The 25,423-nt window shown below is 43.3% G+C and overlaps 2 protein-coding genes across 2 annotated transcripts in view; both read left to right on the top strand.

Annotated features, from left to right (window-relative positions):
• Positions 1–604: 604 nt before the first annotated feature.
• On the top strand, positions 605–20,507 carry sptlc1 (serine palmitoyltransferase, long chain base subunit 1; the record flags this gene model as incomplete). The annotated part of the gene is made up of 15 exons (XM_083641510.1): positions 605–658; positions 3,650–3,757; positions 4,556–4,650; positions 8,203–8,296; positions 8,528–8,600; positions 9,269–9,401; positions 9,835–9,964; positions 11,152–11,241; positions 11,850–11,957; positions 13,001–13,096; positions 13,693–13,789; positions 14,389–14,443; positions 16,107–16,224; positions 17,916–17,989; positions 19,308–20,507. 15 exons carry the CDS (start codon positions 605–607, stop codon positions 19,399–19,401), a joined length of 1,419 nt encoding a protein of 472 aa, XP_083497636.1. The 3' UTR covers positions 19,402–20,507.
• Positions 20,508–21,700: 1,193 nt separating this feature from the next.
• Positions 21,701–25,423, top strand: part of ror2 (receptor tyrosine kinase-like orphan receptor 2) — a gene marked incomplete at both ends in the record, with an annotated part of 94,477 nt that continues 90,754 nt past the window's right edge. The window contains one exon of the mRNA XM_083641078.1: positions 21,701–21,750. Coding sequence (XP_083497204.1) covers positions 21,701–21,750 — 50 coding nt within the window. The remainder of the gene's footprint in view (positions 21,751–25,423) is intronic.

Here is a 25,423-nt window from a genome sequence, read left to right as displayed (position 1 = left end):
TACACCAAAGAAAACATCCTTAAAACAGAAAGAAAAATCTGAGATGAAATGCAGTTGGATGAACTTCAAAATCTATCCTGTCTGGGCACCTTTCACCCCGCATTTTGTCATGGGGGCATAAACCACGGAACCAGAATGAACACCGGAAGGAAGTGCGCCAAAAAAACGTATTTGTTGCCGTTAGCTTGACTCTTTTCTCGATTAATTATCTGATGCAAAGCTTCTGTATTGGCTTAAAAGATGTGAGATTGTGAATCCGCAATGTTTCTACAAGAACTTCGTTCGGTACGTCCATCTTTTGTTTTGTTGTTTGCCGTTCTGATACGTTGTGTCTAATTGTCAAGTTAACGTAAAAGTTGACGAGCTATATCCGCTGTTACTTCCTGTCTAGGGCGGGCTCTAGGCCGGAACCAGGCAGGGTGACAAAATCAATTGTGAACGGAGGTCAGGCTCTTTACTGTACCTATACCGATACCGACACGTTCCCTTGTTGGTGACGTCAGAAGCTAGGGTGAACGGTCTTTTCGTATCTCCCGTTTTTCCTTTTTGACTTGAACGCAGCATTACGCTTGATGACGTTGTAGCAGAGCGAAGGATAACAAAGATGGCGTCCGGGCAGCAGTGGGTGTTGGTGGAGATGGTCCAAGCATTTTACGAGGTAATGTTGTCTATTCTAAAGCCTCTGACGGCCTAAAGATATGTCTACCGTCCACTAACAGATGGCCCACATGGTGTTTACATGTCATTGCGTTTAGGTTTGATTGAAGACCGCGGCGTCTAATGGAAAAACTCCCCAGTTCAGGAAATAACTCTCGAGTTAGAAATTATGACGGACAGATTCTCACAGCCAATCGTCTGTTTACTTTTCATGTCAGCCGATCGATTGAATTACAAAACATTGCGTGGTGTGAAATTTGAAAAAAATATCTTAAAACAATTGATCGCAAGTTACGTATGAGTTTGAAAAGTTTGATCATGTCAGACTGAAGAACAGAAACGCTCAAACAACAAATATAACGACACGTGTAGGCTGTACTGTCATTATGAAAGTCCCTGTTTGATCTATCAGTGTCCTCAGTAGAAGACAGTCACAGTAGAGACCCTTACACTTTCTAACATGTGTTCGACATTGTCAGAAATTTGACAGCACACCATATTCAATTATGTCTTATTCTGGCCAACTGAAACCCAACTACTGTGGTGTTTTCTATAACATTTTATAGTTTTGCAATAGGCTATGTGTTACAAAACATCTATTTAAAGGCTAGAATTTCACTCTATATTTATTTTGTTCGGGTAAAGATGATAGTTTCTTAAAAAAAGGCAGAAATCCAGTTAGAGGTCTTATCTCTTCCACTATATAATGTTTCTTTGTGTTGCAGTTATTGGCTAACATTGACTCTCTGAATGCTCCCTCATGTGATTTTATTTTTAGATTTGACTTCAGTTCCAAAATATTATTGTGATAATATTTGCTTGATCTTTGCTCTCTTTCATAATGATAAAAAGTACAAGAATTTGGACACACTTAGGCTAATGTGTGGCAAGTGCCACATTTTGTTATACACATTTGATGCTAGGGATGCACGATATTGGATCCTCCCCCCCCCCCCAATATCCGATATGTCGATATTTTCCAATTCTTTTGGCTGATTGCCAATACCGTTATATGTACACAATTTCAGAGAACATAAGGGTAACACTTTATAATAACGTTCACTCATAAGTCATTTATAAGCCTTTAGTTAATGATGAACTAATCACAAAACAGGAATATACATTTGTAGATTATTAATAAATGCTATGTTAACATATCACAAATCATTTGTGCATTTGAAATGCGTTGTAAGTCATCTATACACTTTTAGTAAATTAAGTGTTCCTCACCTCTTATAAATCATTTACAATTCATTTTCAAGGCTTTCTGCATCCCCTAATCTAAAGTGTAAACCAGTGGTTCCCAACCTTTTCCAACTCAGGGCCCACTTTTATGTCTCAAAAATGTTCGCGGCCCACCTCCGACCCCATAAATACAAAGGCCATATAATGCGTTCTCAGAGCACTTTTTTATTGAAAATTGAACATAAAGGACTGAACTGAATACAGGAGAAACATGTTGGAAGCTCCACAGTCACTAACACAGCACCTGTAACATGTTGCAACACCTTCAGTATTACAGTTTTCAAGGAGCTGTCCACACACACACACACACATACACACACACACGCACACACACACACACACACACACACACACACACACACACACACACACCAATCATTCAAGGAGCTGTCCATCAGCACCACACAGATGTCAGAAATGACAAGCAAGGGGCTGTCTGTAACAGGCTAATTAACAAATGATTAATAAATAACGGTATCCTTCAACAATGGAAAAATGCATTCTCATAACAATTTGACATCCAATATCAGATCCAAACAAAATCCAAATATCAGAAGAAAGCCCATTAAATCGATAGGGTTACAAATAAACACAAACCCAATATAAAGATGATGTAAAGATGAAACTTCAATTCAAGCAAAAGCAATAACATCACAGAAACAAAAATCATACTTTTTCAAGTATGATTTTTCAAAATCTTTCAAAAAAAAATTGAATTTTTTTTTTTTTTTTTTTCAAAAATCATACTTTTTTGGAAATGATTTGGCGGCCCACTTGCAATACCTTCGCGGCCCACCAGGGGGCCGCGGACCACAGGTTGGGAATCACTGGTGTAAACCATTCATCACACATAAATGTGTTACATACAAGGGCGTAGCTCTGTCAAAATTGAAGCCAATGGAAGTGCACTTGAACCTGCATTCTTTCAAATGGCCTGCAGCGGGCGACGGTCGACCCATTGGTCTGTGGACTTATGTTTGTTGACGCCTCGCATATGACATTTTGGCCATTGCCATCTTGGATCTCGACACAAGTCCAGGGGTTTCCCACAGAGCACGGCCTGCTATTGGTCCGTGATCAGCGAGCTGTGTGATCAGTGGACAAGCGACCTGTCAATCACGCCCCAAAACATAGTCTGCAACTACAACATAGTCTGAAACTAGCGATTGAGGCCATGAACGCATTAGGAAAGTATTTACTGAGGCCATACTTGAGGCTTCAAAAGAGAAGTCCACAAACCAGTCCTCTTTGCCCCTGCAGGCAAAGAGGACACTTCCGCATTGGCTTCAATTTTGACAGAGCTACCTACCCCCTTGTATGTAACACATTTATGTGTGATGAATGGTTTACACTTTAGATTAAGGGATGCAGAAAGCCTTGTAGATTAATTGTAAATTATTTACACATCATTTACAACAGGTGAGGAACACTTCATTTACTAAAAGTTTATAGATGACTTACACCACATTTGTATATGTTAACATAACATTTATTAATTATCTACAAATGTGTATTCATGTTTTGTAAATGGTTAGTTCATCATTAACTAAAGCCTTATAAATGACTTACGACTGAACGTTATTATGAAGTGTTACCGATGCGGTAATAAATACAATGCTTTTCAAAATGTACACATTCACTAAATAAGAAAACGACTTCAACTTAGGTTATAAGTTATATTGAGCATTTTGACATAATTAATTACATTCTTGTAATGTAATGTAATGAATGTATGTCTCTTTCTCAGGCTCCTGCTTATCACTTGATCTTGGAGGGGATCCTCATATTGTGGATCATCAGACTTCTGTTCTCAAAGACCTACAAGCTCCAGGAGACTTATAAACTCACAGAGAAGGTAATGCCTCAGCATGCACGCCAGATGAAAAGCTACAATAATAGCATAAATATGTCCCTAAAGCATTGTTACGTGTGTGCTTAGTTACCTGTTATAAATATGTCACTAAAGCATTGTTACAGTACGTGTGTGCTTACCTGTAATATGTCATTAACCCATTGATACCTGATGCAGCATTTGTGTGTATATCCCTCATTTGTGTGTGTATCCCTTTAAGACCGCAAACCGTGGTTTGCGGTCTTAAAGGGATACACACAAATGCTGCATCAGGTATCAATGGGTTAAAGCATTGTCACGTGTGTGCTTACCTGTTATAAATATGGTATGTCACTAAAGCATTGTCACGTGGGTGCTTACCTGTTGATATGTCACTAAAGCATTGTCACGTGGGTGCTTACCTGTTGATATGTCACTAAAGCATTGTCACGTGGGTGCTTACCTGTTATAAATATGGTATGTCACTAAAGCATTGTCACGTGGGTGCTTACCTGTTGATATGTCACTAAAGCATTGTCATGTGTGTGCTTACCTGTTATAAATACGGTATGTCACAAAAGCATTGTCACGTGTGTGCTTACCTGTTATAAATATGGTATGTCACTAAAGCATTGTCATGTGTGTGCTTACCTGTTGATATGTCACTAAAGCATTGTCATGTGTGTGCTTACCTGTAATATGTCCCTAAAGCATTGTCACGTGTGTGCTTACCTGTTGATATGTCACTAAAGCATTGTTAAGTGTGTGCTTACCTGTAATGTGTCCCTAAAGCATTGTCACGTGTGTGCTTACCTGTTGCAGGAAAAGGAGGACCTGATTGAGGAATGGCAGCCGGAACCCCTTGTTCCCCCTGTGTCCAAAGACCATCCGTCCCTCAACTACGATGTTGTTACAGGGTAAGCTAGTCACAGTCCTCCTACGATGTTGTTACAGGGTAAGCTAGTCACAGTCCTCCTCCTACGATGTTGTTACAGGGTAAGCTAGTCACAGTCCTCCTCCTACGATGTTGTTACAGGGTAAGCTAGTCACAGTCCTCCTCCTATGATGTTGTTACAGGGTAAGCTAGTCACAGTCCTCCTCCTACGATGTTGTTACAGGGTAAGCTAGTCACAGTCCTCCTCCTACGATGTTGTTACAGGGTAAGCTAGTCACAGTCCTCCTCCTATGATGTTGTTACAGGGTAAGCTAGTCACAGTCCTCCTCCTACGATGTTGTTACAGGGTAAGCTAGTCACAGTCCTCCTCCTATGATGTTGTTACAGGGTAAGCTAGTCACAGTCCTCCTACGATGTTGTTACAGGGTAAGCTAGTCACAGTCCTCCTCCTACGATGTTGTTACAGGGTAAGCTAGTCACAGTCCTCCTCCTATGATGTTGTTACAGGGTAAGCTAGTCACAGTCCTCCTCCTATGATGTTGTTACAGGGTAAGCTAGTCACAGTCCTCCTCCTACGATGTTGTTACAGGGTAAGCTAGTCACAGTCCTCCTCCTACGATGTTGTTACAGGGTAAGCTAGTCACAGTCCTCCTCCTATGATGTTGTTACAGGGTAAGCTAGTCACAGTCCTCCTACGATGTTGTTACAGGGTAAGCTAGTCACAGTCCTCCTCCTAAGATGTTGTTACAGGGTAAGCTAGTCACAGTCCTCCTCCTACGATGTTACAGGGTAAGCTAGTCACAGTCCTCCTCCTACGATGTTACAGGGTAAGCTAGTCACAGTCCTCCTCCTACGATGTTGTTACAGGGTAAGCTAGTCACAGTCCTCCTCCTACGATGTTACAGGGTAAGCTAGTCACAGTCCTCCTCCTATGATGTTGTTACAGGGTAAGCTAGTCACAGTCCTCCTACGATGTTACAGGGTAAGCTAGTCACAGTCCTCCTACGATGTTGTTCCAGGGTAGCTAGTCACAGTCCTCCTCCTACGATGTTGTGACAGGGTAAGCTAGTCACAGTCCTCCTACGATGTTGTTACAGGGTAAGCTAGTCACAGTCCTCCTCCTACGATGTTACAGGGTAAGCTAGTCACAGTCCTCCTCCTACGATGTTACAGGGTAAGCTAGTCACAGTCCTCCTCCTACGATGTTACAGGGTAAGCTAGTCACAGTCCTCCTCCTACGATGTTACAGGGTAAGCTAGTCACAGTCCTCCTCCTACGATGTTACAGGGTAAGCTAGTCACAGTCCTCCTCCTACGATGTTGTTACAGGGTAAGCTAGTCACAGTCCTCCTACGATGTTGTTACAGGGTAAGCTAGTCACAGTCCTCCTACGATGTTGTTACAGGGTAAGCTAGTCACAGTCCTCCTCCTATGATGTTGTTACAGGGTAAGCTAGTCACAGTCCTCCTCCTATGATGTTGTTACAGGGTAAGCTAGTCACAGTCCTCCTACAATGTTGTTACAGGGTAAGCTAGTCACAGTCCTCCTCCTACGATGTTACAGGGTAAGCTAGTCACAGTCCTCCTCCTACGATGTTACAGGGTAAGCTAGTCACAGTCCTCCTCCTACGATGTTACAGGGTAAGCTAGTCACAGTCCTCCTCCTACGATGTTACAGGGTAAGCTAGTCACAGTCCTCCTCCTACGATGTTACAGGGTAAGCTAGTCACAGTCCTCCTCCTACGATGTTGTTACAGGGTAAGCTAGTCACAGTCCTCCTACGATGTTGTTACAGGGTAAGCTAGTCACAGTCCTCCTACGATGTTGTTACAGGGTAAGCTAGTCACAGTCCTCCTCCTATGATGTTGTTACAGGGTAAGCTAGTCACAGTCCTCCTCCTATGATGTTGTTACAGGGTAAGCTAGTCACAGTCCTCCTCCTACGATGTTGTTACAGGGTAAGCTAGTCACAGTCCTCCTCCTATGATGTTGTTACAGGGTAAGCTAGTCACAGTCCTCCTCCTACGATGTTGTTACAGGGTAAGCTAGTCACAGTCCTCCTCCTACGATGTTGTTACAGGGTAAGCTAGTCACAGTCCTCCTACGATGTTGTTACAGGGTAAGCTAGTCACAGTCCTCCTACGATGTTGTTACAGGGTAAGCTAGTCACAGTCCTCCTCCTACGATGTTGTTACAGGGTAAGCTAGTCACAGTCCTCCTACGATGTTGTTACAGGGTAAGCTAGCCACAGCCTCCTTAGGTACCCATCATAAATATTTAAATAGACATTTTTTAATTCCCGGCAGCGGTATTTCCGGCTTGGTCAGACGTTCTTACAGACACAATTTGCGGTGTCTGGGTGGGAAGCCAGTGGGGTATGTGTCCTGTTCACTGCACTAGCGCCTCCTCTGGTCGGTCGGGGCCTGTTCAGGGGGAACTGGGGGGAATAGCGTGATCCTCCCACATGCTACATCCTGCCGGTGAAACTCTTCTTCTTCTTCTTATCTACAGTATCGCTCTCCACGCTGCGCTGGGTCACTGCTGATCGTCAGTATCGCTCTCCACGCTGCGCTGGGTCACTGCTGATCGTCAGTATCGCTCTCCACGCTGCGCTGGGTCACTGCTGATCATCAGTATCGCTCTCCGGGCTGCGCTGGGTCACTGCTGATCATCAGTATCGCTCTCCACGCTGCGCTGGGTCACTGCTGATCATCAGTATCGCTCTCCACGCTGCGCTGGGTCACTGCTGATCATCAGTATCGCTCTCTGCGCTGCGCTAGGTCACTGCTGATCGTCAGTATCGCTCTCCACACTGCGCTGGGTCACTGCTGATCATCAGTATCGCTCTCCACGCTGCGCTGGGTCACTGCTGATCATCAGTATCGCTCTCTGCGCTGCGCTAGGTCACTGCTGATCGTCAGTATCGCTCTCCACGCTGCGCTGGGTCACTGCTGATCATCAGTATCGCTCTCCGCGCTGCGCTGGGTCACTGCTGATCGTCAGTATCGCTCTCCGGGCTGCGCTGGGTCACTGCTGATCATCAGTATCGCTCTCCACGCTGCGCTGGGTCACTGCTGATCATCAGTATCGCTCTCCACGCTGCGCTGGGTCACTGCTGATCATCAGTATCGCTCTCCACGCTGCGCTGGGTCACTGCTGATCATCAGTATCGCTCTCCGCGCTGCGCTAGGTCACTGCTGATCATCAGTATCGCTCTCTGCGCTGCGCTAGGTCACTGCTGATCATCAGTATCGCTCTCTGCGCTGCGCTAGGTCACTGCTAATTGTCTAGGTCTTGAGAGCACTTAAGAAACGATGAGAATTTCAAGACTGCTTTGAGTTGATGTGAAGTGTTAATGATTCATTCCGATGTGTAAGCGTGACTGTTAACAAATTTGCATTGGAGGACTTGCGAGACTGGTTTGTACATGTATATGTGAACATCTCTGAATTATAGGCCAGTCATTTTTGGAATAAGTTGTATTTGAAACGTGCTTGAAATCCATCATTACATTTTCACTTTTTGTTGAAGTGGTGTTTTTAAGCTAAGGAACTAAAGACACCGGTTTCCTTTCCAGACCCCCCAGCCACAAAATCATCATCAACGGAAAGGAGTGCGTTAACTTTGCCTCATTCAACTTCCTGGGTCTCCTGGACAACGAGCGGGTGAAGGTTGGTGCTATTTCCCAGCATGCACATAGAGTATTTGTAAGCTATTAGCAGTTGTGCTGTTTTGTTTTGTCTTCTATTCGGCATTTCTTTTGATATAATGCATGTGTTTTCTGTGAGAACGATCAGTTGAAGAACACATCTAGGATTGAAAAACATTCAAAAGAGTTTCTAAGTAAAAGGAACATTGAATTCATTCCATTTCCTTCCCTCTCTCTCTCTCCCTCCATACAGCAAAAGGCTTTGGCGTCTCTCAAGAAATATGGTGTTGGTACATGTGGTCCAAGAGGCTTCTATGGAACTTTTGGTAAAAGAAAAATACTTTGACATGACCCACTTTACACTTGACTTTCCATTAGCTGCCTAGCATCTTTTATCCACATAACATCCATATTGAAATTGTGTGTATTTTATATTCCAGGATTAAAAAGTTGTCTCATCGGCCATATTGGACACAAATTGGATAGCTCTTCGTCTACCAAGAACTTTCTCTTGTAGTAAATGCAAAATTATTCAACTTAAGTGTCATAAGCATGATCCCACAGCACTTACAAAGGCCGTAATAGGGCTGGGTGATATGGAGCGAAAATAATCATACAACAAAGTGGGCTAAATGTGCAGTTGTAAATCAAAACAAGACTGTGATCAAAATAATGCAAAGACAGGGTTTTCTTCCCTGGCTATTGGTGCTTTCACAAAATATTTACACAATGAGATTTTTGATAAATAATCAGTAATCTGGATATAATGACTAAAGGCAAATAATAGAACAGCTAGAACTCACTTTACTGTAATACTTTAAAACCATGAAAAGACGATGCTTGTGCCATATCACCATATTACGATATCCAAAATCTAAGACTACATCTAATCTCATATCACACTAATGATATATTGCCCAGCCCTACGAGAGAAGCTATCATTGTGAACTTTTCATTTCCATTCAGTAGCTTTCAAACGGTTGTTTCCCCCCAGATGTTCACCTGGAGTTAGAGAATCGCCTGGCTAAATTCATGAAAACAGAAGAGGCCATCATCTATTCCTATGGCTTTGCAACCATTGCTAGTGCGATACCTGCCTACTCCAAGAGAGGAGACATTGTGTTTGTGTGAGTACCTGCATTACACACTTGTTTATACAGCACTATTTAACACTTGTCAGGCTTCTTGTGGCTGATCCTGATTACCGGTACTGATTTTGTCTGATCGATTCAAATGACGCATTTTTGCCGGACTTTCTACGAACGGCACATCTTCAAGTTCAAAATGGCAACGTTTCAATCAAACAGAATATTGTTTCCATTGAGGCCGCATAGGTTTTGCCTTCTGTCCAATATGTTAAACAAAATCCAAGATTCCTCAGACATCGCGTTAGGAGAGGAGAACACACAGACGCACCCACACACACGCACGGCCAAAAACATGATCTTCTCCCGCGATTCTTGCCTGGCGGAGATAAAAATACAATTTGCATTATGTATATGCCTAATATCTTATATACATATATTAGTAATGGAGCCCTCTGTTTGATTGTCCATCCAGGGATGAGGCAGCATGCTTCTCTATCCAGAAGGGCCTCCAAGCCTCCCGCAGCTTCATCAAATACTTCAAACACAACGACATGGAAGATCTGGAGAGGCTGCTCAAGGAACAGGAGTTGGAAGACCAGAAGGTTAGTCCTAGAGTCATCTTGCATTGCATATGTCTCAGGATCAGAAGGTTAGTCCTAGAGTCATCTTGCATTGCATAGGTCTCAGGATCAGAAGGTTAGTCCTAGAGCACCCATGGGCAAAATACACTTATTTGGCACACTTATTCTTTGGCTGCTAAAGGACTCGTATGGCTCGGTCCTCTGTCCTTAGCATAGTGTAGCAGTGATCAAGTGTCTTCTCTTGCCTGGTCGCGCATGTAATGTGTCTATATTTAGGAAGTTCATCTCTCGGGTTTGGTCCATTAAAATCTCCTGAAATGATGAGTGGGAGTCTGGTAGCGTACTCATGCTCCACAGTGCTAATCCTTTCTGCCTGTGGAGGTATGTAAACATCGAGCAGAACAAACGAGGTGAATGTAGATTTATTTACAGAGTTGTTCAAATCTGACGATAAGAGTTGGTGGAACTGGAACTGGGTTTGAATAACCGGGGTGAGCTCATACTCTGAATATGAGAAACCTGGTTCAGATGCCGCGCTTATTCCCATATTAAGGAGGTTACTGTGGCATGGAAACATTCGAGTCTTTAGCCCATGGCACACCAATCAAACATTATCCAACAACTGCCAACGTTGTTGGTTGATGGTGGTGGTGGCCCATTGGTGTGCCATGGGCTAAAGGATTGAACATGTGGAATTTGACCAAACATCTCCAAACAAGGACAGACAGCCATGGCACACCAAATAAACGTGTGTTTGCCTGTCTGTTGTAGAATTTTGTTTGATTGGTGTGCCACGGGTTTGAAGTCTGAACACTTGTTCTCTCTTGTAGAATGTTTGATTGGTGTGCCATGTCTATGAGGCCATTTACACCTGGCGTTAACATGCGTTTTCTGCAATCAGATTGCAATCTGATTGCAGAAATGGTTGTCCTCTCAATCCGCATAAAGTTGCTGTATCCAGATTGAGAGGACACATTGCATTTACACTTGTGTTCAATGTGTACACAATGCATCCCTGACCACCTCCGGAGGTGGTTTGGCCGATCAGATTGCAATCCTTCTTCAATGCGTTTTGGGAGTGTTTACACCTGGCATTTCAAGTGATAAAACACAATCTGATTGCAAACTGATCACAGAAAACGCATGTTAGCGCCAGGTGTAAATTACCTCTATGGGTTTGAAGTCTGAACACTTCTTCTCTCTTGTAGAATCCCCGTAAGGCCAGAGTGACCAGGAGGTTCATCGTCGTGGAGGGGCTGTACATAAACACTGCAGATGTCTGTCCTCTCCCAGACCTGGTAAGATCAACATTCATGCTCCTCAAAAGCTGCTATTATTCAAAACCGACTCCTTTAAGCCAAGGCTTAAAGGAACACTCCGCTGATTTTCAACCAGCTTTGTATCAATCAATTAAATCAATACATTTGATATTTATATAGCGCCAAATCATAACAAGAGTTATTCCAAGGTGCTTTACAAATAGAGCAGGTAGGAGACAGGCTCTTTATTTTAGACCCAACAATTGAAACAATTCTCACATGCACAGCCTCAAGTGGCCATTCGAGGAACTACAACTTTCAGTCAAAGCCTGAGCTAGCCCACTGGAGGTGGCGCAACAGTCTGCCTCCGTTGCCACTAGTTCTTTGAAGTGGGTTTGGTGTGTCTGGGCCTTGATTGAAGAGAATGTCTAGTGTTCCATAACCCATGCACCCAAAATGAAGTATTCATTTAGCTTCAATATGTTTGGCTTTAATGTGTGTGTGTGTGTGTGTGTGTGTGTGTGTGTGTGTGTGTGTGTGTGTGTGTGTGTGTGTGTGTGTGTGTGTGTGTGTGTGTGTGTGTGTGTGTGTGTGTGTGTGCGCCTGCGCCTGCGCGTGTGTCTGTATTGTATGCATGTTACCACCAGGTGAGGCTGAAGTATAAGTACAAGGTGCGGATCTTTCTGGAGGAGAGCATGTCTTTTGGCGTGTTGGGGGAGCATGGGCGCGGGGTCACGGAGCACTTTGGGGTCAACGTGAGTACATGGAGCAATGATATACTGTGCTTATGATTTATGATATAGGATAAATACATGCAGTGTTTTGGCACCTCACAAGGCCAAACATTCTGAGTAACAGTTGTAATAGTTGAAAGGACAATTTCAACCAAATTGACTTTGAGCAGAAGTCATAATTTTCTTAAAGGGATACGGCAACATTTTGAGAGTTTAGGCCATTTGTCATATTGTCGATATAACTAGAATGTACATTTTCAATCTGCGTGCCCTATGAACAGCGGTACAGCCCTCACTGCTACTTAGCTTAGCGCTACAATGGTAGTGAACGGTACAGCTGCCTACTCCCGTTCAGTCACCCAAAAGGCACATTAGAACATGTTGTGGCTCGTGTACTCTCCACACGATGAAATAATAATCCAAAGAAACTGTCATTTTTGTAGTAAATCCACACACCTAACAAAACTAACAAAGAGTAACCGAACTAACCAAGAGAAACTGAAGTTACTTCCTCGTTTGCCATGAGCTGTGCATGCGCTGTGTGCAGCACTGAACACAGTGCATGCGCTGTACTAATGACTGCACACAGTGCATGCGCAGCTCATGGCAAACGAGGAAGTAACTTGGGTTATATGCGTTTCCCCTGTAATTGTTTTATGAATGAGCGGACAATTCGCACCCCTGTTCCGTGTCGCCACTCCTACGCTTTCAGGTGGAGGCGGGTGGACGCTGATCTGGCGCTATGAGTACCTCCACTGGCGGAACGAAAGGCGTAACACAATTATCCACGACTCCGCTTTCATCACTTTCACATCGCGGAGACGCGGATTATATATTCAATAACATTTACCGCTTTCAAGGCCGGTGTGAATGAGGCTACTGTCAGCATATCACCAGCCCTGTTTGTTAAACTTCCTCTGAACTCTTATCATAATAACGTCTTGTACTTTTTATTAACTCTTTCATAATAGTATTGTACTTCCTGTGAACTCTTCCATAATAAAGGATTGTACTTCCTGTGACCTCTTTCACAATAAAGTCTTGTTGCTTGTTGGACCCTGCAGATAGATGACATTGACCTGATCAGTGCCAACATGGAGAATGCTGTGGCCTCTATCGGCGGCTTCTGCTGCGGCCGCTCCTTTGTGATCGACCACCAGGTATTTACAATCAGCTTTCATTCATTCATGAGAACTAAATGATGACTGTGTGCGTGGGTGCTGACAATGTATTTGTTCTGTATCTGTGTATGTTTATGTTATAGTTATTTGAATTCATGTAAAGCGTCTTTGAGTACTTAGAAAAACGCTATACAAGTCCTATATATTATTATTATTATTAAAACACCCCAATCAAAATCGAATCGAAAACATAATTATTTCTCTAGGCCCATTTTACAATTATGATATAATTTAGGTTACTACAATAATTAGATCTACTTTTGATTTGGATAATTAGGGCAACTTTGATCAATTTCAGCCAAATGATGGGAAATTCTGCAATATTCCATGTTTTACAGTTGACTCAATTTCTATTACCAAATTACATGATTCCGTCCGTTTTTTCTGCATTGCAGAAATCATATGGCCCTACATATGGAGACACTGCTACTTACTATACCCCTGAGAACTGAGTACTATGTGGGCCTTCATTTTGTCAATGTCCTCCACTGCACCTTCAATATTTGTGTCCTGTACCGTTTTCGTCTGTGTGGACATGAATCAATTGTTAAAGTGTACGTGTGCGTGTGTTGTAGCGTCTGTCAGGCCAAGGCTACTGCTTCTCAGCCTCCCTGCCTCCCATGCTGGCTGCTGCTGCCATTGAGGCCCTGAACATCATGGAGGAGGACCCAGGTACTCCTCTCCCCTCTCTGTCTCCTTAAGTGCATTTTATAGTACATAGTCGCCATCGACTATCGTCAATGTCCATTGGGCCTAGTGGACATCGATGATAGTCGGTGGCCATGGTCGCCTACAGTGTGGAGGAGGACCCATGTACTCCTCTCCCCTCTCTGTCTCCATAGTGTGATGAACAAATTAACAGCAATGTTAATATCACTTATTGATATTGGCCAAAATGTTCATATTGAAAGGAAACAATGTGGTAAATCCATGATTTATGGTGTTTTCCAAATGTTTTGGAAATAAAGAAATGCATTACTTGTTCAAATCCACAGTTTACATGTGGTTTTCAGTATATAAAAAATTGGATTATCAAAGAAACTTGATTTTATACAGATCATTATCGACATCAGTAAATATCGGTTATCGGCCATAACAGCAGTGTTAATATCGGTTATTGGTATGGGCCACAATTTTTTTACATCAGTACATCCCTAAAAACACTTGACAAGATTTAATTTCTCAATTTATTTCTTCTTTTGTGAATCTGGCCCATGGAAGTTATGAGAAGTTGTAAACAAGATGCTGAAGCGGTCCTCTTGTTTTTCCAGATATTTTTACTGTCCTGAGGGAAAAGTGCAGACATGTTTACAAGGCGTTACAGGGGTAAGTTCACCTACGCAAATCAAATCCTTCAATGTATTTAATATTCTATGATGAAGATGCCTCGCTGCAATAAATACTTGACAGGGTTTGGGTTTAATCACCAGATGCCCCATGATACGATATTATCATGATATTTAATTCACAATAAGATAGTATTGCGATATGCTAGTATTTTTGATATATTGAGTATTGCGATATTTTACCTTTTTTCCACTGCAAACGATGTCCCCAAAGGAAAACTTTGTCAACTTCTGTTTTATTTAAAATAAAGTTTCCAGTCTGTTCATCCTTCAGGCTAGAGCGAGGTGCTCGCCGCAGGTGTATGACGTGCAGCGCACAGGCCTCCTTGAGGCATCCTCCCTGCCCATGGTACGGCATGGTAGGATTGCCTTTTGCCACAGGAGGTTCTGGTGAGACGAAGGAGGTGCCCGGACTGGAATCACCACACAGGGCCTTAGCCCTCCATGCAGCGAAGGTCTTTCAATACTGCGATGTAGCACTAAACTATTGCAGCGGATTGGGCGTGATCAACCCTTCCGCGGGCAACGTTGCAGATAGAGTAGGAAGGCTGATCCGTGAGCGGCTGCTTCTGGGACGCGGGTCGGGGTCGTAATCGGCCTCGGCTGGGTCTACTGGGCGAGGGTGTATGATGTTGTCAGACCCGAAACACCCCACGACCCCAGTTAACATCACTGATGACGCGTCCCAGCGCATGCTGTAGCATGTATACTGAAACCAAAATCTCACTTCAATCATTTTTATTGCAGCAAAATTGTGAAGTAGACAGACTGACCAACGCTGTCATAGAAACCTGTTATAAATGTTGCATGCACCTGACAATTTATATACAGTATAATGAAATATTGCGATACTTTGCATTCATGCGATGCGATATATATAGTACCGCAGGAATTAGTCCGGATGCATGTTGGATCATAATGGGTTTTTAAAATGGGGATTTCACTTCAATGCATAAAATTAAGGGTTAACAAAAGTTTATGAAACTGTGGCCTTTGTGTCAGCAACATAATCTTCACAAATGAGGACCACTTTTATGACTTTTGAAACGTTTTCTGAAAATCGCGTTTAAAAAAACACATTTACGCATCAAAAGTCCTAAAAGTGGTCCACGTTTGTGAAGATGATCATGCTGACAAAAAGGCTGCAGTTTCATAAACTTTTGTTAACCACATATCTTATTTCATAGCCTGGTAAACCAGCCCATCACATAAACTCACATTTCAAAATGAAATGTGAGTTCACGTTACGGCTCGTTTACCAGGCTACTTATTTCATGCATTTAAGCGAATTCCCCATTCTAAAACCCCATAGCCTTTTCCCCTTATGATCCAACATGACTGTGATTTCTGGTTACACCTACAAAAATATGTCATCCCCCCGGTACTCTATTTCCACACAAAAGATCACGATACTATACTGTATCGATCCCCCCCCACCCACCCCTAGTTTGCTTGTGATGTGCACACCAACTTTAGTTTATTATTCAGTCTTTTTCTGTATTTCTTTTGGAATACATTTGATGCGAAAGACGTTTTGTAATGGATGTATTTCCTAATCATATTTTGTAGATAGTGTTCTTCTTGCTGGTAACTGGGATACTTTGAAATCTCACTGTTTGCTGCCCAATGTGCCTGTGTTGCAGAACTCCAGGTCTGAAGGTAATAGGAATGCCGTTTGTCCCAGCGCTTCACTTACAGCTGGAGAGGAGCTCTGGCTCCAGAGACACTGACCTGAGGATGCTGCGCAGCATTGTAGATTATGTAAGTTCTTTCTCTTCCCAGCTGATTACATTAACCCATTGATACCTGATGCAGCATTTGTGTGCACACAAATGAGGGATATACACGCAAATGCTGCATCAGGTATCAATGGGTTAAAGCCCCATTCAGCAACTTTTCCAAGTTTTGCTATTGGAGAAACTGCGCCCTCTGGGTGCAATAGTATTGATATCGATATCGCCATTCAAAGTCAACAAAACACAGCGGCAGAAAGCTCTATGTACATGTTGTGACATCGGGGTACTCACCACGTGATGAAATAATAATCCATAGTTACGTGAAACGTCATTTTCGTAGCAAATCCGCACCGAGTTACTTCCCTGTTTCACTGAACACAACGCTCGCATGCGCGCATCTTGCCTCCGGGACGCAGGCACCAAACTGCTTAGTCCCAGGAGAGGCCTTTGGAGGGCGGTGTGTGACCAATAGAGGTGACATTCTCCCTGTTACAAGTCACTCTACCATCCTCAATGACTAAAAAGCTGTTACCGGTATATTAAAGTCGAAGTGACCCGGAGGCGAATGCAAATGCGCGAGCGCCGGAGACTCAAACAAATCTTAGGAATACGGTAGTGGTACGGTTGGGAGAAAAAGCAGTGCCGAATGCGACGGCTGTTTGGCGGAAAAGTAAAGCGCTGAAAATTGTCAAAATAGAGCGTGCATGTACACAGATATCGATTTGTTTAGGTGGGCGTTGTTTTAGGTGGCTAAATTACGTTTTAGTTCTTGGCCCCGTGTAGTAGAGAGACAGAGCTATGGAGGCTGTTGCTTGGAGTGCTGGGTCTCGATAAACGGTGCGCTCAGCGCCCAGGACACTGTACCTATTTCAGTTAGTGTATGCAACTAGCTGATAGGACCCCACTTCAAACAAACCAAACTATCCCTTTAAGGTTAAAAAGTTACTGATTGGGGCTGTTTATTATTGCCATGTCAAAAATCCCAGATATCTTATCTTGTTAGCCGTCTACAAAGGTTCTAATCACAAACATCATGATGATCTAACAACTCTGAAGCTAATGGGCAAAGCCAGCCACTTATCAAATGAATCATAATGACTCAAATATGGGCGACGCCAAATAGTCGACGAGTCGTTCAAACGGAGCCTCAATGGACTTCCTAGCTCACAGTCGAACAGTCGTAAAATGTGGTTATGAAACAAGGTCATGACTCACCATCACATGAAATATCTTCAAAATGACAAGAGGGGGGGGGGGGGGGGGCGTTTATTATGCGCACATTGCACAGCAGATTTTTTCTCTCTTTATGATGGTAATGAAACTATCGTAGTTTCTAATAATACCCCAGGATACGGTATTACCTTATTACCACCCCAACCCTACATCACACAACTCAATCCTTAATCATACCATTAGTAAATAGGTCTAATCGAATCTTACATTAGAGCAGATTACATTTCATTCCAACACATTTCAACAATGCACTTTACTGGCATGCAAAACGTAAACAGTCCCATTAAATGATATAGCTCGCAGGCAAGCAAATATTAGATTCCTGCCTCACAAGTAAGGACATGTTGTGCACTGTCAAGTTTCTGCAGAGCGGGAAAAAAAGCAAAAAAATCTCTCAATCCCTCACGATGGTTATTGAAATGTTTTTCTTTTTCAAAAAATCTCATGGTTATTCTAATGTTTCTTTCTTTCTGTATTTGTCAGTGTCTCGAGAGGCAGGTGGCTCTCACGCTCGCTCGCTACCTGGAGAAAGAGGAGCGCTTCCTCCCCTCGCCCAGGCAAGTCAATGCTCTCTGTCTCACATCTCTGCCATGCTTTTCATTATATCATGCATCATTTATCCTCAACTAAAATAATGATCAAATATTATATATTTGGATAAAGTTATACAATTCAAATAAATGACAAATCTTTTGCAAAAGTAAGTAACCCCCTTGAGCTAAATTCTGTCACTGGCAACAATTTGTTTCATATCTTCTGCTGCTCCGATGTCATATCCAGTTTGTAGCTATAGGTTTTAAACATTTGCATTTTTAGCCAACAAAAGCTGATAACAGTGCTTAAAGGAATCTCTCTGGATTTCAGCCTGTGGATTGGATTCAGTCTCAGAAAACGTGTGGAATGTGAGGTTTACCTATGGGTTAGGGTTGTGAATGTGAGGTTTACCTATGGGTTGGGGTTGTGAATGGGAGGTTTACCTATGGGTTAGGGTTGTGAATGTGAGGTTTACCTATGGGTTAGGGTTGTAAATGGGAGGTTTACCTATGGGTTAGGGTTGTGAATGGGAGGTTCACTTATGGGTTAGGGTTTAGGGTTAGGTTAGGGTTGGAGTTACGGTTGTGAATGTGAGGTTTACCTATGGGTGGCATAGGGGGAAAAAAGATATATCATGCCCCCCTCACTATATCCGAAAAGACATACTGGAGTCTATCATCCGGAGACACACTCCACGGAAACCGCGTATGTCTGTATGTAGGTCTTTCCTTCGCGTATCTCGAGAACCGTTCATCAGATCTACTTCAAACTCAGGGAGTGTGCTTAGGGGGATGTGAGGGAGTGCAGTGCCGACTTTTGTGCAGTTCAGCATAGCGCCATCTACTGGCAACACTGGTTTATTGGGGGAAGTGGGGGAGGGGAACGGCCACTGCACTAGTATACTGTAGATCAGCCATTCCCAACCTGTGGGCCAAGAAGGTATTGCAAGTGGGCCGCCAAATAATTTGCAGAACATTACTATCTTTGTGGGGGATTTTTTTTAAATATTCCTTCTCCATTGTTGAATGATACAGTTATTTCATTTGTAATAATTTATTCATGAATTAGCCTATTGCAGACAGCCCCTCACTTTTAGTTTCTGATTTCTGTGTGGTGCTGATGGACAGCTCCTTTTATCATTAAAATAAAAAGTGCTCTGAGAACGCATTATTTGGCCTGCGTCCTGTTTGCGGTCAGGTGTGGTCTGCAGATAATTTTTTCAATTTTCAAGTGGGCCTTGAGTCGGAAAAGGTTGGGAACTACTGCTGTAGATGAATTGTGTACCCGCTTTAGTAGCCTATTGCAGCAGTTTGTCTGACGGCTCCACCTGTCTCTTCACAGCATCAGAGTGGTCGTCACCATCGAGCAGACCGAGGAGGAGATCAATAACGCGGCGTCTTGTATTAAAGAGGCAGCTTCTGCCATCCTGAAATGAGCACACAGCCATCCTCACCTCCAAAACAAGCCATGCATCTCTGGAGCTTCTGGAGGATGGACTGGGACGACTCTGTGACCTCCAGACGTTCTCCTCCACAGACCTGCGGGCTCCAACACTTGAAAGATGGAAGATGTGTTGTGAACATCCTTGCTGATGAACCCCAATTTTATATCTCACCACCTCGCTTTTGTCGGACTCTTAATAACACTTTTGCCTCGCCTCATGTTTCACGTGTCATATTTATTCTTCTCGTTCACACGTCAGCATTATATATTCCTGTGATATATATGAATTAGGGATGCAAGATATTGGATTTTTGATGGATATTTTCCAGCCTTGATTGACGATACTGATATGCAAAAAATCCCCTCCCCCACCACCACCTACAGTAATTTCAGAGAGCATCAAGTCTCTCCTGTAGTGGAATTAACACATTATTATGCCTACTCTTATCATGATGGACCACTGGCAGATGCAGACATAAATACAATGATTTTCTAAATACACATTCACTGGAGAAAATAAGAAAATTTGCATATAAAGTGCATAAATAAAGCATAATTTTATCGGCATGTCATATCGGCAGAAATGTTCGTTTGGGGCTGATGCAGATATTTCATTTTAAAGCCTTTATCGGCCGATACCGACAACGTGCCGATGATATCATGCATCCCTACTATGAATGTAAATCGAGGGCCTTGTCATCAGTAAGATTGTTGTCTTTTTGCCTAGAACAATGGGCCCAAGTCTGAACTAATCCAGACTAAATACTGTATTGAAAAGACTTTAGATGGTCATAGACCAAATAACTTTCCTCACAGAATGATGGAAAGCAAAGATGATCATTAGTTGTTTGCCTTTTATGCATTGACCAAAGTGTAGATAGACATGTGGTCCTTGACTTATTTGATATCCACGCCTATACTACCGTACTCGTAAAATGTACAAGATATTTTGCAAGTTTGTATGCTACTGATTTTTTTCTCCAAAGCAACACTGATTTTTAAACCTTGTGAATTGACCGTGTTTTGTTTTCTTATACACTTTTCATTTGATATTGTAATTTTTTGTTCTTGTTCTTTTCATTTGTGACCGTTTTTATGTCTAATAAAAGATCTGATTTAAAGTGTGTTCTCTGTTGGGTGGTCGAGCAGCCCCGCCCCCTCTGCATGTAGATCAGCTAGACTAGAGGTTTTCAAAGTCTGAGACCATGGGCCTCCCCTCAGACAAAGCTTGGAAAAGGTGCCTCCCCTCCCCCCTTATAGTCCGGCAGCAAAAGGCTGCTTTTTTGACAAACATTGTTTTGTCGGATACAGTTTCTTTCTCTGCTGATTCTTGTAGTTTGGAGGTAGACTACCTATTAAAAATAGAGGAGGGTGCGCTTGAAAATTAACAATTAACCCCAGTGTCAAAAGATTTTGTAATTTTTATGCAAAATGCTCAAATCAAATACATCAAATTTGCTTTCTCCAATGCTTATTCATAAAGGAGGCCATGTATTAATGTATTTGACTCCCCCGCCATGCCCCCCCCAAACAAGATTGATAAATCACATCCAGGTGTAAGCGGTGCAGGTGGCCACTAGATGGAGCACTTCTACAAAAATGTGTGTGCGCGCGCACAAACACGCACGTTTGAGAAGTTCATTCCAGTGTTGCCAAGTCCGCTTATTTATATGCGACTTCGGGCTTCTTTTCTTTTTGTTTTCTAGTGCGTTTATTTGGGCTCGCTCCCTTGTTGTCAAGGAGATCATATTTTCGATAGTTGTCCTGTTGCAGGATCTCTCTCTCTCTCTTTCTCTCTCTCTCGCTCTCTCTCTCTCTCGCTCTCTCTCTCTCTCTCTCTCTGACACTCTCTGACAGCTAGAAATAAGGTGGATAGGGTTAGGCCCAAATAAAATGAAGTAGGCCTACCCTATAAATAAACACACAAACCTAAACGAAACGTGCTATGCATATCCTTGTTTACTTTTGTTTTAATGCAGTAACAGATGTTCGTTCTCTCAAAAGGCAAGTAATAATTCAAAAGCAGGTGGATCATCGTCCTACAATACTTGCATCAGTGCAGAATGGCTTCATCTAACAACAGTGAAGAAGACCCTGGTCAGTTGTTTTCTATGGTGTGTTCGCTTCTTTTGGGCTTGTTTTCCAATAGACCGGGGTTGCTTCTTTCTCGCGCGACATCTGGCAACCCTGGTTGTCTCCTCGCTAGTGAGAGCAGGAGCAGGCTGTGCTGGAACAACAGCGGTGGTTAGGACGGAGCCGAGCTGCCCCCCTCTCGACGCTTTCTGCCCGGGATGAGCGTCCACCAAGCCCGCCTCAGACTGGCCCACACCGCCTCACACACGTGAGCTGACACACACAGCCTGGAAGAGCACATTGTTTTTTCTTTTCTGCTGATTTGGGGGGAAGAAGACAGAAGATCTGCAGAAGGAATCCGACTCTATTGACACTATCGTCGGATGCGACCATCACAAGTCCCTCTGAAGTGAACTCTGTGGAACAGTGGCGATGGATACTGAAGCCATGAAAACTCTGCTCCTCTTGCTTTTCTTGGCTGCAAACACGAGATGCGAGGGTGAGTCCACGGCTTTCTTTCACACTTGCCTGCTTAGCCTACTTAAGACGTTCCAGCTGGGAGATGTGATGATGATGATGATGATGAAGATGCATTGGACAAGTTGTGTAACGTTATAAATTAGGACATGCATGAAACATTTCTCTCCAGCCTCCAATCAGAATTATTGTATTCGGCCCATAGTATGTTGTTTTGCACATATACAAGGAAATTGACTTATAGTTGGTGCGTCTTTCTCCTTTCCTTTTACTTTAATGTCCTTAGTACAGCCAACTAGACCCAATTCTGCAAAGAAAAATAATATCTTGGGTGAATCTCTTAACTTCGAGCTTGATATTGCATTCTTCTCCTATCCATCCCCCTCCAGGCTAATGGAACGTTTTTGTGGGGAGGGGGCGGGGGCGATTTAGATTCTGCTTGATGGAACTTAGGATGGACAAATTTCACCCAATTGCATCACATCCATCGACTTGATTGGAGATGGCATACCACTAAAAGGATCATGCCAATTTGCCACTTTTCAACTTTTCTTCCTTGCCTAGATGTTGGTCAGAAGTTCTCAGAAGCTTCTGTGTTTGTACTTGGAGCTGGCTCAGACTGGTCAGACTCAGGCTGTTGGCATGTTAACTGGATGCAGAGTTGGAGGAGGTGCGTTTCCTTTGTCAGTCATGCTAATTCATTGACTTCCCTGTGGGGGGTGACAGATGTGGAGATTTCCTGTTTGCAGCTCTGGCTCAGGTCCTACTCCATGGTCTCACCATTTGGTAAAAAGTCATGGGGGGGTTTGAATCATCGGCACCTTCCCCTTTTTGGCTCGACATCAAGGATGACTTGTGGTTTCATTTGATGGACTCATCTCTTGAGGAAAGAAAAGTTGGAACAAACAGTTTGGGCTGTGTGAACAAGACAAGTCCAATTTTCAATTTAAAAAGGACCATCCTTTTTTCATACCCTGATTTGTTTTGAAGATTTTGACTGGTGTTCAATATGATTTATTACACAGATAGACATCTCGCCCCTGCTTTTTTTCTTTTTCTTTCTACCATTATTTATACAGGGGGAGTCTCAATGCTCAGTGCTCTCAATGCTCTCTTTTTCAGGAGTGCACTGTTCACATTCACACACACATTCACACCTGGAAGCTGACCAGTTCAACCACAGTCTGATCTGCTGGCCACTGATCAGCTCCACTGGAGCGTTTGGGGTTAAGGGCCTTGCTCAAGGGCACCTCAGTGGTGGTAATGAGGGAGGGGCAAGCACTGCCTTTTCACTTTCCCCACGCAGATTTATCCTGCTGGTCCCGGGGATTGAACCGATGACCTTTCCGGTCACAAGCTCGCTTCTCTAACCTTTAGGCCACCATTGCCCGAACAGCTAACTAGGTCATATCACTGTATAGATGAAGAGTGTTCTTCACAGCCACAATATAATAATGATAATGATAAAAAATAATAATGTGAGATGATTGGCAGGGTTCCTACATGCTTTCCATTTTAAAACTCCATACTTGTCCATGCAGAGCCTATGTTCTTGACTGGATTTGATTGTGCATTATTCGTCACATCAACAAAAACATTTTCCATATTTCCAGACATTTTTTCAAATTCCCAAAATATTCAAGACCTGGAAATGATCACATTAATTTTAAGACTTTTCCCAGACCTGCGTAGGAACCCTGTAAACAGTGTAAAGGATGTCCCTTCTCATTATGACTTGATATTCAGACTGGTAGGCATTTCCCTGGGTGTCTTTAAATAGTTGCAATGCAGATAGGAGCAGTGGCAAATGTGCTGAAAGTGTCATTTTAAAGCACAATAAAATGATACAAGAACATTGCATAAAAAGACTGGTGCTAATCAGTAATCAAAGCATTAGAACTCACTATTTTTGGGATCGCTGTAGAAAGTAGAGCTGCAACAAATAATTTATTTAATTACAACTATTAAATTAATCTGAAACTATTTTGATCATTGATTAATCGGATTGAATAACAACAAAAAATCTAAAATCCAACTATTCTCTGGTTTCTCTACTCTATGACCGTAAAATGGATATCTTTGGGTTGTGGACAATGACATTGGACAAAACAAGACATTTGAGGACATCATTTTGGGCTTTGGGAAACACAGATCAACATTATTCACTATTTTCTGACATTTTACAGACCAAAGAACTAATCAATTAACAAGAAAATAATCAACAGATTATTCGACAATGAAAGTAATTGTTAGTAGAAGGAGGAAATAGGGGGTGTAATGGCCCATTTCCACCGCAGGTAGTAGCGCGACCCCGCTCCGCTCGACTCGATAAATTGTCTCATTCCACCGGTTAAAACCGTCCCAGCCCGGGTTGTATTGGGGTCGAGTCGTGCTACTTTTCGTACCTGCCTCGTCGAGGTTCTATTCTGTGAACCCGGTACCATACGGTGACGTGAAAACATTGTTGACGACTGATTGGTCAGGCAGAATCGTGTTTACTCTGTCTATCTACTGACTGTTAATGCAATGCAGCTGCATACCAGTTTAGTGTGCTTACCTTCTCTTCTGTTATGTATATTTCCATCAGTCTTTTGTGTTGCTGCCTTCGCCTCTGGTGAAATAAAATCTTGGTGGTGGTTTCAATTGTTTTGAGTGTGAAAAAAGTCTGCTGCTCAGGAAGCTCCTGTGCAGCGCTCCGCTAGGCCGCAGCGGGTCTTTGGTGAAGCCGCGGTCTTGCCTGGTGAGAGGCCGCCGGGGTACAGGCTTCACACTCTGTCTGTAGCGCCTCTCCCGTCCCCGCGCAGCGCAGCGCATGCATCTCCTGGCCGATTGTCACATTTGCCCATGTACACTGTAGGTAATTTAGAGGCACCAGTATTTCATAAACAGTTTAAAAGTTCTGTGGATCGATTTAATTGTAATGTTATGTTATAGCCTACTTCGGCTATAAGCGAAGGACAGATATGAGGTCGCTATGACGACCAGCTGTGGGCGGGGGCAGATGATCTGCGGTCGAAGCAGAACATCCATCGGGCCGAAACGAGTAGAGCCGACTGGTGACGAGCTGTGCAGGGCAGTAAAATGTGGTGGAAATGAGCCATTAGTTAATCAAAAGTTGTCCGGAGAGATGGTTAGCCAAGGCCATGGACATAGGGAGATGGTCAGCCCAGGCTATTGACACGGGGGAGCTGGTAAGCCCAGGCCATTGACACAGAGAAGCTGGTATGCCCAGGCCATTGACACAGAGAAGCTGGTATGCCCAGGCCATTGACACGGGGGAGCTGGTAAGCCCAGGGCATTGACACGGGGGAGCTGGTAAGCCCAGGCCATTGACACAGGGAAGCTGGTATGCCCAGGGCATTGACACGGGGGAGCTGGTAAGCCCAGGCCATTGACACAGGGAAGCTGGTATGCCCAGGCCATTGACACGGGGTAGCTGGTATGCCCAGGGCATTGACACGGGG

The sequence above is a fragment of the Poromitra crassiceps genome (genome assembly GCF_964638095.1).
Source record: "Poromitra crassiceps genome assembly, chromosome: 8".
NCBI classification, from domain to species: domain Eukaryota; kingdom Metazoa; phylum Chordata; class Actinopteri; order Beryciformes; family Melamphaidae; genus Poromitra; species Poromitra crassiceps.
This window is presented reverse-complemented; position numbering and strand designations above follow the sequence as displayed.